Source organism: Ranitomeya variabilis, chromosome 4, assembly GCF_051348905.1.
Source record: "Ranitomeya variabilis isolate aRanVar5 chromosome 4, aRanVar5.hap1, whole genome shotgun sequence".
NCBI classification, from domain to species: domain Eukaryota; kingdom Metazoa; phylum Chordata; class Amphibia; order Anura; family Dendrobatidae; genus Ranitomeya; species Ranitomeya variabilis.
In genome coordinates this window covers 238,939,473-238,952,604 of record NC_135235.1, presented here as the reverse complement: position 1 = coordinate 238,952,604, position 13,132 = coordinate 238,939,473, and the positions used below count along the sequence as shown (strand labels likewise).

The 13,132-nt window shown below is 56.4% G+C and overlaps 1 protein-coding gene across 2 annotated transcripts in view; it reads right to left on the bottom strand.

The window, feature by feature from the left end:
* ARHGEF19 (Rho guanine nucleotide exchange factor 19) overlaps window positions 1-13,132 on the bottom strand; it is a 49,406-nt gene that overhangs the window by 18,431 nt on the left and 17,843 nt on the right. For both annotated transcript variants that reach the window (XM_077260389.1, XM_077260388.1), the window contains exons 2-3: window positions 12,068-12,558; window positions 237-539 (exon numbers count right to left, since the gene is read on the bottom strand). In XM_077260389.1, the coding sequence (XP_077116504.1) occupies window positions 237-539; window positions 12,068-12,558 (794 nt within the window). The remainder of the gene's footprint in view (window positions 1-236; window positions 540-12,067; window positions 12,559-13,132) is intronic.

The following is a 13,132-nucleotide window of genomic DNA, read 5'->3' as shown; positions in this document are numbered from 1 at the left end:
AATGCCTTAAAACATTCTCTGTCTCATTATTCTGACATTTGGCAAATATTAATAATTATGGTAATCCTAATTGTCCTAAAACGGGAAAAGTTTATTCTGATTTCATGTCAGGTAGAGAGAAAAACTTGCAGTTGTGTCTTTATATATAGTGGATGGAAACTTCTGGTTTCAACTGTATATAGAAGAATCCCATGCTATGACAGGTTAGTAGTTGCCCTGACCGCCTGTATACGCACCCTCCTGGCCAGCAGACGCCCCTCGTTCTCTCAGTGTTATCTTGGTGGACAGGGACTTGCCAATCCTAGCAGTGAAGTTGTTCCTTCGCTGAGTGAGCTGTAGTTTGGAGATGAGCTCCGTGGCAGAGAACCTCCACCTCTCCTGCTCCACTTTACCAGGGGCCGGCGTCACCTCCGGGACCGCTCTCACCTCAGCCACTGGAGGACTGGGATCTTCAAGTTCAGAAAACACGGAATCCTCCACACCTGATGGAGAAGGTAGGGAGCTGCTGGAATCGGGGAGGTACAAACGGAGTTTACGCCCTGTAGGAAATAAGTTGGTGGTTCTGTCAGCTGCCTGAAGTATTGACATGTGTAAAAGACCAGTGGCTACAGATCAGTGTGATGCTCTATAGTCAGGCTATAGATGGTAAAAGGGAAGACAATCTGCCATATTGAGTAGCCACCAAGTAACAGGGACTAATGGGGAGGAAAAGCACAAGATGACCACTGACCAAGAACTACTGCTCTAAAAAGCACAATGATCAGGGTATTGGACAAGCCCCAGCGGTCGTCCGTGCACATTAGTCCCCATCCCCTAAACCATGCAGATAACTCTATATACATATCCGAGACATTCACAGCGGATCAAGAGAGCGCCAATTCCAATTTACAGAATTTACTGTGTAATATCTCCAGTTCTACACACATGAAACGTGATACTAAGAAACCAACCATTTAATGTGCGTAGGGGCTTCCATCTCTCTTCCACCCAGATACGCTGCTGATATAGTGGTCTGGATGGGGGGGAGGATGGAGACAAAGGAGACTGCCGTGCGACAGAAGAGTTTACAGGGGTCTGGCTTGAGGAGACAGGCGTTTACAGGGGTGTGGCAGGAGGAGACAGGCGTTTACAGGGGTGTGGCAGGAGGAGACAGGCGTTTACAGGGGTGTGGCAGGAGGAGACAGGCGTTTACAGGGGTGTGGCAGGAGGAGACAGGCGTTTACAGGGGTGTGGCAGGAGGAGACAGGCGTTTACAGGGGTGTGGCAGGAGGAGACAGGCGTTTACAGGGGTGTGGCAGGAGGAGACAGGCGTTTACAGGGGTGTGGCAGGAGGAGACAGGCGTTTACAGGGGTGTGGCAGGAGGAGACAGGCGTTTACAGGGGTGTGGCAGGAGGAGACAGGCGTTTACAGGGGTGTGGCAGGAGGAGACAGGCGTTTACAGGGGTGTGGCAGGAGGAGACAGGCGTTTACAGGGGTGTGGCAGGAGGAGACAGGCGTTTACAGGGGTGTGGCAGGAGGAGACAGGCGTTTACAGGGGTGTGGCAGGAGGAGACAGGCGTTTACAGGGGTGTGGCAGGAGGAGACAGGCGTTTACAGGGGTGTGGCAGGAGGAGACAGGCGTTTACAGGGGTGTGGCAGGAGGAGACAGGCGTTTACAGGGGTGTGGCAGGAGGAGACAGGCGTTTACAGGGGTGTGGCAGGAGGAGACAGGCGTTTACAGGGGTGTGGCAGGAGGAGACAGGCGTTTACAGGGGTGTGGCAGGAGGAGACAGGCGTTTACAGGGGTGTGGCAGGAGGAGACAGGCGTTTACAGGGGTGTGGCAGGAGGAGACAGGCGTTTACAGGGGTGTGGCAGGAGGAGACAGGCGTTTACAGGGGTGTGGCAGGAGGAGACAGGCGTTTACAGGGGTGTGGCAGGAGGAGACAGGCGTTTACAGGGGTGTGGCAGGAGGAGACAGGCGTTTACAGGGGTGTGGCAGGAGGAGACAGGCGTTTACAGGGGTGTGGCAGGAGGAGACAGGCGTTTACAGGGGTGTGGCAGGAGGAGACAGGCGTTTACAGGGGTGTGGCAGGAGGAGACAGGCGTTTACAGGGGTGTGGCAGGAGGAGACAGGCGTTTACAGGGGTGTGGCAGGAGGAGACAGGCGTTTACAGGGGTGTGGCAGGAGGAGACAGGCGTTTACAGGGGTGTGGCAGGAGGAGACAGGCGTTTACAGGGGTGTGGCAGGAGGAGACAGGCGTTTACAGGGGTGTGGCAGGAGGAGACAGGCGTTTACAGGGGTGTGGCAGGAGGAGACAGGCGTTTACAGGGGTGTGGCAGGAGGAGACAGGCGTTTACAGGGGTGTGGCAGGAGGAGACAGGCGTTTACAGGGGTGTGGCAGGAGGAGACAGGCGTTTACAGGGGTGTGGCAGGAGGAGACAGGCGTTTACAGGGGTGTGGCAGGAGGAGACAGGCGTTTACAGGGGTGTGGCAGGAGGAGACAGGCGTTTACAGGGGTGTGGCAGGAGGAGACAGGCGTTTACAGGGGTGTGGCAGGAGGAGACAGGCGTTTACAGGGGTGTGGCAGGAGGAGACAGGCGTTTACAGGGGTGTGGCAGGAGGAGACAGGCGTTTACAGGGGTGTGGCAGGAGGAGACAGGCGTTTACAGGGGTGTGGCAGGAGGAGACAGGCGTTTACAGGGGTGTGGCAGGAGGAGACAGGCGTTTACAGGGGTGTGGCAGGAGGAGACAGGCGTTTACAGGGGTGTGGCAGGAGGAGACAGGCGTTTACAGGGGTGTGGCAGGAGGAGACAGGCGTTTACAGGGGTGTGGCAGGAGGAGACAGGCGTTTACAGGGGTGTGGCAGGAGGAGACAGGCGTTTACAGGGGTGTGGCAGGAGGAGACAGGCGTTTACAGGGGTGTGGCAGGAGGAGACAGGCGTTTACAGGGGTGTGGCAGGAGGAGACAGGCGTTTACAGGGGTGTGGCAGGAGGAGACAGGCGTTTACAGGGGTGTGGCAGGAGGAGACAGGCGTTTACAGGGGTGTGGCAGGAGGAGACAGGCGTTTACAGGGGTGTGGCAGGAGGAGACAGGCGTTTACAGGGGTGTGGCAGGAGGAGACAGGCGTTTACAGGGGTGTGGCAGGAGGAGACAGGCGTTTACAGGGGTGTGGCAGGAGGAGACAGGCGTTTACAGGGGTGTGGCAGGAGGAGACAGGCGTTTACAGGGGTGTGGCAGGAGGAGACAGGCGTTTACAGGGGTGTGGCAGGAGGAGACAGGCGTTTACAGGGGTGTGGCAGGAGGAGACAGGCGTTTACAGGGGTGTGGCAGGAGGAGACAGGCGTTTACAGGGGTGTGGCAGGAGGAGACAGGCGTTTACAGGGGTGTGGCAGGAGGAGACAGGCGTTTACAGGGGTGTGGCAGGAGGAGACAGGCGTTTACAGGGGTGTGGCAGGAGGAGACAGGCGTTTACAGGGGTGTGGCAGGAGGAGACAGGCGTTTACAGGGGTGTGGCAGGAGGAGACAGGCGTTTACAGGGGTGTGGCAGGAGGAGACAGGCGTTTACAGGGGTGTGGCAGGAGGAGACAGGCGTTTACAGGGGTGTGGCAGGAGGAGACAGGCGTTTACAGGGGTGTGGCAGGAGGAGACAGGCGTTTACAGGGGTGTGGCAGGAGGAGACAGGCGTTTACAGGGGTGTGGCAGGAGGAGACAGGCGTTTACAGGGGTGTGGCAGGAGGAGACAGGCGTTTACAGGGGTGTGGCAGGAGGAGACAGGCGTTTACAGGGGTGTGGCAGGAGGAGACAGGCGTTTACAGGGGTGTGGCAGGAGGAGACAGGCGTTTACAGGGGTGTGGCAGGAGGAGACAGGCGTTTACAGGGGTGTGGCAGGAGGAGACAGGCGTTTACAGGGGTGTGGCAGGAGGAGACAGGCGTTTACAGGGGTGTGGCAGGAGGAGACAGGCGTTTACAGGGGTGTGGCAGGAGGAGACAGGCGTTTACAGGGGTGTGGCAGGAGGAGACAGGCGTTTACAGGGGTGTGGCAGGAGGAGACAGGCGTTTACAGGGGTGTGGCAGGAGGAGACAGGCGTTTACAGGGGTGTGGCAGGAGGAGACAGGCGTTTACAGGGGTGTGGCAGGAGGAGACAGGCGTTTACAGGGGTGTGGCAGGAGGAGACAGGCGTTTACAGGGGTGTGGCAGGAGGAGACAGGCGTTTACAGGGGTGTGGCAGGAGGAGACAGGCGTTTACAGGGGTGTGGCAGGAGGAGACAGGCGTTTACAGGGGTGTGGCAGGAGGAGACAGGCGTTTACAGGGGTGTGGCAGGAGGAGACAGGCGTTTACAGGGGTGTGGCAGGAGGAGACAGGCGTTTACAGGGGTGTGGCAGGAGGAGACAGGCGTTTACAGGGGTGTGGCAGGAGGAGACAGGCGTTTACAGGGGTGTGGCAGGAGGAGACAGGCGTTTACAGGGGTGTGGCAGGAGGAGACAGGCGTTTACAGGGGTGTGGCAGGAGGAGACAGGCGTTTACAGGGGTGTGGCAGGAGGAGACAGGCGTTTACAGGGGTGTGGCAGGAGGAGACAGGCGTTTACAGGGGTGTGGCAGGAGGAGACAGGCGTTTACAGGGGTGTGGCAGGAGGAGACAGGCGTTTACAGGGGTGTGGCAGGAGGAGACAGGCGTTTACAGGGGTGTGGCAGGAGGAGACAGGCGTTTACAGGGGTGTGGCAGGAGGAGACAGGCGTTTACAGGGGTGTGGCAGGAGGAGACAGGCGTTTACAGGGGTGTGGCAGGAGGAGACAGGCGTTTACAGGGGTGTGGCAGGAGGAGACAGGCGTTTACAGGGGTGTGGCAGGAGGAGACAGGCGTTTACAGGGGTGTGGCAGGAGGAGACAGGCGTTTACAGGGGTGTGGCAGGAGGAGACAGGCGTTTACAGGGGTGTGGCAGGAGGAGACAGGCGTTTACAGGGGTGTGGCAGGAGGAGACAGGCGTTTACAGGGGTGTGGCAGGAGGAGACAGGCGTTTACAGGGGTGTGGCAGGAGGAGACAGGCGTTTACAGGGGTGTGGCAGGAGGAGACAGGCGTTTACAGGGGTGTGGCAGGAGGAGACAGGCGTTTACAGGGGTGTGGCAGGAGGAGACAGGCGTTTACAGGGGTGTGGCAGGAGGAGACAGGCGTTTACAGGGGTGTGGCAGGAGGAGACAGGCGTTTACAGGGGTGTGGCAGGAGGAGACAGGCGTTTACAGGGGTGTGGCAGGAGGAGACAGGCGTTTACAGGGGTGTGGCAGGAGGAGACAGGCGTTTACAGGGGTGTGGCAGGAGGAGACAGGCGTTTACAGGGGTGTGGCAGGAGGAGACAGGCGTTTACAGGGGTGTGGCAGGAGGAGACAGGCGTTTACAGGGGTGTGGCAGGAGGAGACAGGCGTTTACAGGGGTGTGGCAGGAGGAGACAGGCGTTTACAGGGGTGTGGCAGGAGGAGACAGGCGTTTACAGGGGTGTGGCAGGAGGAGACAGGCGTTTACAGGGGTGTGGCAGGAGGAGACAGGCGTTTACAGGGGTGTGGCAGGAGGAGACAGGCGTTTACAGGGGTGTGGCAGGAGGAGACAGGCGTTTACAGGGGTGTGGCAGGAGGAGACAGGCGTTTACAGGGGTGTGGCAGGAGGAGACAGGCGTTTACAGGGGTGTGGCAGGAGGAGACAGGCGTTTACAGGGGTGTGGCAGGAGGAGACAGGCGTTTACAGGGGTGTGGCAGGAGGAGACAGGCGTTTACAGGGGTGTGGCAGGAGGAGACAGGCGTTTACAGGGGTGTGGCAGGAGGAGACAGGCGTTTACAGGGGTGTGGCAGGAGGAGACAGGCGTTTACAGGGGTGTGGCAGGAGGAGACAGGCGTTTACAGGGGTGTGGCAGGAGGAGACAGGCGTTTACAGGGGTGTGGCAGGAGGAGACAGGCGTTTACAGGGGTGTGGCAGGAGGAGACAGGCGTTTACAGGGGTGTGGCAGGAGGAGACAGGCGTTTACAGGGGTGTGGCAGGAGGAGACAGGCGTTTACAGGGGTGTGGCAGGAGGAGACAGGCGTTTACAGGGGTGTGGCAGGAGGAGACAGGCGTTTACAGGGGTGTGGCAGGAGGAGACAGGCGTTTACAGGGGTGTGGCAGGAGGAGACAGGCGTTTACAGGGGTGTGGCAGGAGGAGACAGGCGTTTACAGGGGTGTGGCAGGAGGAGACAGGCGTTTACAGGGGTGTGGCAGGAGGAGACAGGCGTTTACAGGGGTGTGGCAGGAGGAGACAGGCGTTTACAGGGGTGTGGCAGGAGGAGACAGGCGTTTACAGGGGTGTGGCAGGAGGAGACAGGCGTTTACAGGGGTGTGGCAGGAGGAGACAGGCGTTTACAGGGGTGTGGCAGGAGGAGACAGGCGTTTACAGGGGTGTGGCAGGAGGAGACAGGCGTTTACAGGGGTGTGGCAGGAGGAGACAGGCGTTTACAGGGGTGTGGCAGGAGGAGACAGGCGTTTACAGGGGTGTGGCAGGAGGAGACAGGCGTTTACAGGGGTGTGGCAGGAGGAGACAGGCGTTTACAGGGGTGTGGCAGGAGGAGACAGGCGTTTACAGGGGTGTGGCAGGAGGAGACAGGCGTTTACAGGGGTGTGGCAGGAGGAGACAGGCGTTTACAGGGGTGTGGCAGGAGGAGACAGGCGTTTACAGGGGTGTGGCAGGAGGAGACAGGCGTTTACAGGGGTGTGGCAGGAGGAGACAGGCGTTTACAGGGGTGTGGCAGGAGGAGACAGGCGTTTACAGGGGTGTGGCAGGAGGAGACAGGCGTTTACAGGGGTGTGGCAGGAGGAGACAGGCGTTTACAGGGGTGTGGCAGGAGGAGACAGGCGTTTACAGGGGTGTGGCAGGAGGAGACAGGCGTTTACAGGGGTGTGGCAGGAGGAGACAGGCGTTTACAGGGGTGTGGCAGGAGGAGACAGGCGTTTACAGGGGTGTGGCAGGAGGAGACAGGCGTTTACAGGGGTGTGGCAGGAGGAGACAGGCGTTTACAGGGGTGTGGCAGGAGGAGACAGGCGTTTACAGGGGTGTGGCAGGAGGAGACAGGCGTTTACAGGGGTGTGGCAGGAGGAGACAGGCGTTTACAGGGGTGTGGCAGGAGGAGACAGGCGTTTACAGGGGTGTGGCAGGAGGAGACAGGCGTTTACAGGGGTGTGGCAGGAGGAGACAGGCGTTTACAGGGGTGTGGCAGGAGGAGACAGGCGTTTACAGGGGTGTGGCAGGAGGAGACAGGCGTTTACAGGGGTGTGGCAGGAGGAGACAGGCGTTTACAGGGGTGTGGCAGGAGGAGACAGGCGTTTACAGGGGTGTGGCAGGAGGAGACAGGCGTTTACAGGGGTGTGGCAGGAGGAGACAGGCGTTTACAGGGGTGTGGCAGGAGGAGACAGGCGTTTACAGGGGTGTGGCAGGAGGAGACAGGCGTTTACAGGGGTGTGGCAGGAGGAGACAGGCGTTTACAGGGGTGTGGCAGGAGGAGACAGGCGTTTACAGGGGTGTGGCAGGAGGAGACAGGCGTTTACAGGGGTGTGGCAGGAGGAGACAGGCGTTTACAGGGGTGTGGCAGGAGGAGACAGGCGTTTACAGGGGTGTGGCAGGAGGAGACAGGCGTTTACAGGGGTGTGGCAGGAGGAGACAGGCGTTTACAGGGGTGTGGCAGGAGGAGACAGGCGTTTACAGGGGTGTGGCAGGAGGAGACAGGCGTTTACAGGGGTGTGGCAGGAGGAGACAGGCGTTTACAGGGGTGTGGCAGGAGGAGACAGGCGTTTACAGGGGTGTGGCAGGAGGAGACAGGCGTTTACAGGGGTGTGGCAGGAGGAGACAGGCGTTTACAGGGGTGTGGCAGGAGGAGACAGGCGTTTACAGGGGTGTGGCAGGAGGAGACAGGCGTTTACAGGGGTGTGGCAGGAGGAGACAGGCGTTTACAGGGGTGTGGCAGGAGGAGACAGGCGTTTACAGGGGTGTGGCAGGAGGAGACAGGCGTTTACAGGGGTGTGGCAGGAGGAGACAGGCGTTTACAGGGGTGTGGCAGGAGGAGACAGGCGTTTACAGGGGTGTGGCAGGAGGAGACAGGCGTTTACAGGGGTGTGGCAGGAGGAGACAGGCGTTTACAGGGGTGTGGCAGGAGGAGACAGGCGTTTACAGGGGTGTGGCAGGAGGAGACAGGCGTTTACAGGGGTGTGGCAGGAGGAGACAGGCGTTTACAGGGGTGTGGCAGGAGGAGACAGGCGTTTACAGGGGTGTGGCAGGAGGAGACAGGCGTTTACAGGGGTGTGGCAGGAGGAGACAGGCGTTTACAGGGGTGTGGCAGGAGGAGACAGGCGTTTACAGGGGTGTGGCAGGAGGAGACAGGCGTTTACAGGGGTGTGGCAGGAGGAGACAGGCGTTTACAGGGGTGTGGCAGGAGGAGACAGGCGTTTACAGGGGTGTGGCAGGAGGAGACAGGCGTTTACAGGGGTGTGGCAGGAGGAGACAGGCGTTTACAGGGGTGTGGCAGGAGGAGACAGGCGTTTACAGGGGTGTGGCAGGAGGAGACAGGCGTTTACAGGGGTGTGGCAGGAGGAGACAGGCGTTTACAGGGGTGTGGCAGGAGGAGACAGGCGTTTACAGGGGTGTGGCAGGAGGAGACAGGCGTTTACAGGGGTGTGGCAGGAGGAGACAGGCGTTTACAGGGGTGTGGCAGGAGGAGACAGGCGTTTACAGGGGTGTGGCAGGAGGAGACAGGCGTTTACAGGGGTGTGGCAGGAGGAGACAGGCGTTTACAGGGGTGTGGCAGGAGGAGACAGGCGGTTACAGGGGTGTGGCAGGAGGAGACAGGCGTTTACAGGGGTGTGGCAGGAGGAGACAGGCGGTTACAGGGGTGTGGAAGGAGGACACAGGCGTTTACAGGGGTCTGGAAGGAGGACACAGGCGGTTACAGGGGTCTGGAAGGAGGACACAGGCGGTTACAGGGGTCTGGAAGGAGGACACAGGCGGTTACAGGGGGTCTGGAAGGAGGACACAGGCGGTTACAGGGGGTCTGGAAGGAGGACACAGGCGGTTACAGGGGTCTGGAAGGAGGACACAGGCGGTTACAGGGGTCTGGAAGGAGGACACAGGCGGTTACAGGGGTCTGGAAGGAGGACACAGGCGGTTACAGGGGTCTGGAAGGAGGACACAGGCGGTTACAGGGGTCTGGAAGGAGGACACAGGCGGTTACAGGGGTCTGGAAGGAGGACACAGGCGGTTACAGGGGTCTGGAAGGAGGACACAGGCGGTTACAGGGGTCTGGAAGGAGTAGGACAGAGGAATTTATAGGGGTCTGGAAAAAGGACAGAAGAGTTTACAGGGGTCTGAAGGAGGACAGAGGAGTTTTGTTGACCAGAAAGAAAGGCCACGCAGACAAAATAAGTTATCAAATCCAACCACCCGACCCCCCAACCTGTAATATGTTATATTACTCCGGAGCCTGTGTACGCTGTGACCCCAGCTGTACCGGCATGTGCCCAATTTTCCATGTGTGAATACAGGCTTAACTCTTTTTAATAAATTGTTTTAATAAACATTTTGTCATTGAGGGCAGTTTTCCGCTTGTGGGCATTTGTGTGTGGGCTTTTTTCTTTGGGTATTTTTCATGAAATCAAAATGTTCACCGGGGTTTGGAAAGAGGCCAGAAGAGGGTGGAAGGAGGCCAGAGACGTTTGGAGATGGGTAAACATGTCAGGTGAAGACAGAAGACTATAAATGTTACAAAAGAGTCTGAAGGTGGAGAAAAGAGACTAGATGGGAACAGAGCTGTGGAAGGGAACAGACGTGTTTGGAGGTGACAATAGTTGGGTGGGTGACAGGTGTCTGGAGGGAACACAAGTGTCTGGCAGCTGCTTTCTTCCCTGCAGATTATTTGCTTTCAACCCTGCTGCCTCCTATAGGAGTAGAGGAGGCTAGAAAAGAAGCTTTATAATAATAATAATAGAATGTACCAAATATTTTGGCACAAAACATTGGTGGCAAGTCAGCAGAGAGATATCATACGTCAATGTGTCTACAGTAATGGGACCATCAAGAGGTGATGAAGTTCATCCTACAGCGTTTACTTTTGTGGTAATTTTGGGCAGATCCGCCTCATCTAGTGATTAGGGCTCAGGTGTTGTGACCGTCACACAGCCGCGACACAGGCAGCTGCGGTGCGGAACAGCCGATTACCGGTACCGGAGCGCTCCAGGTATCCGGGTTACCGATGCAGCTATTCGGTGAGCGCTATAGCTATTTGGGTAAGGAACTATCCGCAGCTATTCACTCATCCCCACTAGTTATTATACAGTGGGGAAAATAAGTATTTGATTCTCTGCCGATTTTGCAAGTTTTCCCACCTACAAAGAATGAAGGGTCTGTAATTTGTATCGTAGGTACACTTCACCTGTGAAAGACAGAATCTAAAAATAAAATCCAGAAAATACCATTGTATTATTGTAACAATTAAATTACATTTTATTGCATGAAATAAGTATTTGATCACCGACCGACCAGCAGGAATTCTGCCGCTCACCGACCTGTTAGTTTTCTGTAAGAAGCCTCCTACTCTGCACTCATTACCTGGATTAATTGCTCCTGTGTGACCTCGTTACCTGTATAAAAGACACCTGTCCACACACAATCACACTCCAACCTCTCCACCATGGCCAATACCAAAGAGCTGTAAAAGGACACCGGGGATAAAATTATAGACCTGAACAAGGCCGGGATGGGCAACAGGACAATAGACAAGCAGCTTGGTGAGAAAGCGATAACTGTTGGCACAATTATTCGAAAATGGAAGAAACACAAGATGACTGTCCATCTTTCTTGGTCTGGGGCTCCATGCCAGATCTTGATTCATGGGGTAAAGAGGATTCCGAGAAAGGTCAGGAATCAGCCCAGAATTATACAGGAGGACCTGGTCAATGACCTGAAGAGAGCTGGGACCACAGTCTCAAACATTACAGATTGGAATACACTACACCGTCATGGATTAAAATCCTGCAGGGGACGTAAGGTCCCCCTGCTCACACCAGCACATGTCCAGGCCCGTTTCAGGTTTGCCAATGACCATCTGGATGATCAAGAGGAGACATGGAAGGTCATGTGGTCAGATGAGACCAAAATAGAACATTTTGGTACTGACTCTGCTCGCTGTGTTTGGAGAAAACAGAAAAAAAAGAAAGAGTTCAAACCCAAGAACACTGTCCCAACCATGAAGCATGGTGGGGGAACATCATACTTTGGGGGTGTTTTTCTGCTAAGGGGACAGGACGATTGGAGGATGGATGGGGTCATGTATCGTGAGATTGTGACCAACAACTTCCTTCCCTCAGTAAGAGCATTGAAGAGGAGTCATGGATGGGTCTTCCAGCATGACAATGACCCCAAACACACGACTAGGGAACTAGGGCTCTGCAAGAAGTGTTTCATGGTCCTGGAGTGGCATAGCCAGTCTATAGACCTGAACCCAATAGAAAATCTTTGGAGGAAGCTGCAACTCAATGTTGCCCAGTGACAGCACGGAAACCTAAAAGATCTGGAGAAGATCTGTATGGCGGAGGGGGCCAAGATCCCAGCTGCAGTGTGTGCAAACCTGGGCAAGAACTACAGGAAACATCTGATCTCTGTAATTACAAAGGTTTCTGCACCAAATATTAAGTTCTGTTTTTCTATTGTAACAAATACTTATTTCATGCAATAACATGCAAATTATGTAACAATCCTACAATGTGGTTTTCTGTTTTTATTTCTAGAGCCTGTCTCTCACAGGTCAAGTGTACCTACGATAAAAATTACAGACCTGTCTATTCTTTGTTAATGGAAAAATGTGCAAAATCGGCAGAGTATCAAATACTTATTTTCCCCACTATCCACATTTCATAACCACAAGTAGTGACGGTGACATTTCGGCTAAGACAGAACCTTGGATGCATTAAGTCTTGTGACATTATATTCTATGATTACCGCATGGAATGTACAGCAATCTGCTAAGCATCAGTGACACATTTATGGGGGATCTGTCAGTTGATGGTGGTCGATCACTTACAGGCGGATTTGGCTCTGTCTGAGCTGTGCGATGTTCTGCAGAGAGGTCGCAGACTCTCCTGGATGGGGGCAGATGGAATTTCTGGATGGTCACCATCACTCTCCAGGCTGGTATTCCTCCCGTCCTGAAGGGTAAGGTCCTCATGTTGGTCTCTGTGTGGGCTCTGGGGCTCCATGACTTGCTCTACTCCTTTGTTGTGGAAGCCCATGATCCAGTGATCCGGTATATGGTTTGTGACTCCGGGGATCCCGGTTTTGAGAGGACTCTGCACAGTACTGAACCCCAACTGTCTCTCCGTGCACAGAGGGGGAACAGCACCAAAAGCCAAGCTCTCCTGCTGGTACATCACCACCCGATGCCTCTCTCTGGGGGGCGCGTCTCCAATGCCGGACACCATACTGCTTTCACGCCCGTACGGTATCGGGCTGTGGTGTGGCTGGAAGTCAGGGAGGGCTTGATAATCCATGAATATCGTGTTAGGGAGACCGGGCCTGTGAAAAAAGGCAAAACAGGCTTAAGGATAGCAAAAATGTATAGTGCAAAATATACAGTGACCACACAGAGAGAGCGGTCCGGGGGCAATGACCGTGCAGGGTGTCATCTATCGATAGGGTAGCATGCTGCACAACAAGTGTGATGCTCAGGATGTGGAGCCCTGAGAGCGAGGGGGCGGGAGCCCGGAGACGCCAGGGGGCGGGAGCCCGGAGACGCCAGAGGGCGGGAGCCCGGAGAGTAAGGGGGGCGGGAACCCGGAGAGTAAGGGGGGCGGGAACCCGGAGAGTAAGGGGGGCGGGAACGGAACCTGGAGAGTAAGGGGGGGGGGGGGAAGGGAACCTGGAGAGTAAGGGGGGGGGGGGGGAAAGAAACCTGGAAAGTAAGGGGGGGAAGGAACCCGGAGAGTAAGGGGGGGGGGGGAAGGAACCCGGAGAGTAAGGGGGGGAGGAACCCGGAGAGTAAGGGGGGGAAGGAACCCGGAGAGTAAGGGGGGAAGGAACCCGGAGAGTAAGGGGGGAAGGAACCCGGAGAGTAAGGGGGGGGGGGGGGAAGGAACCTGGAGAGTAAGGG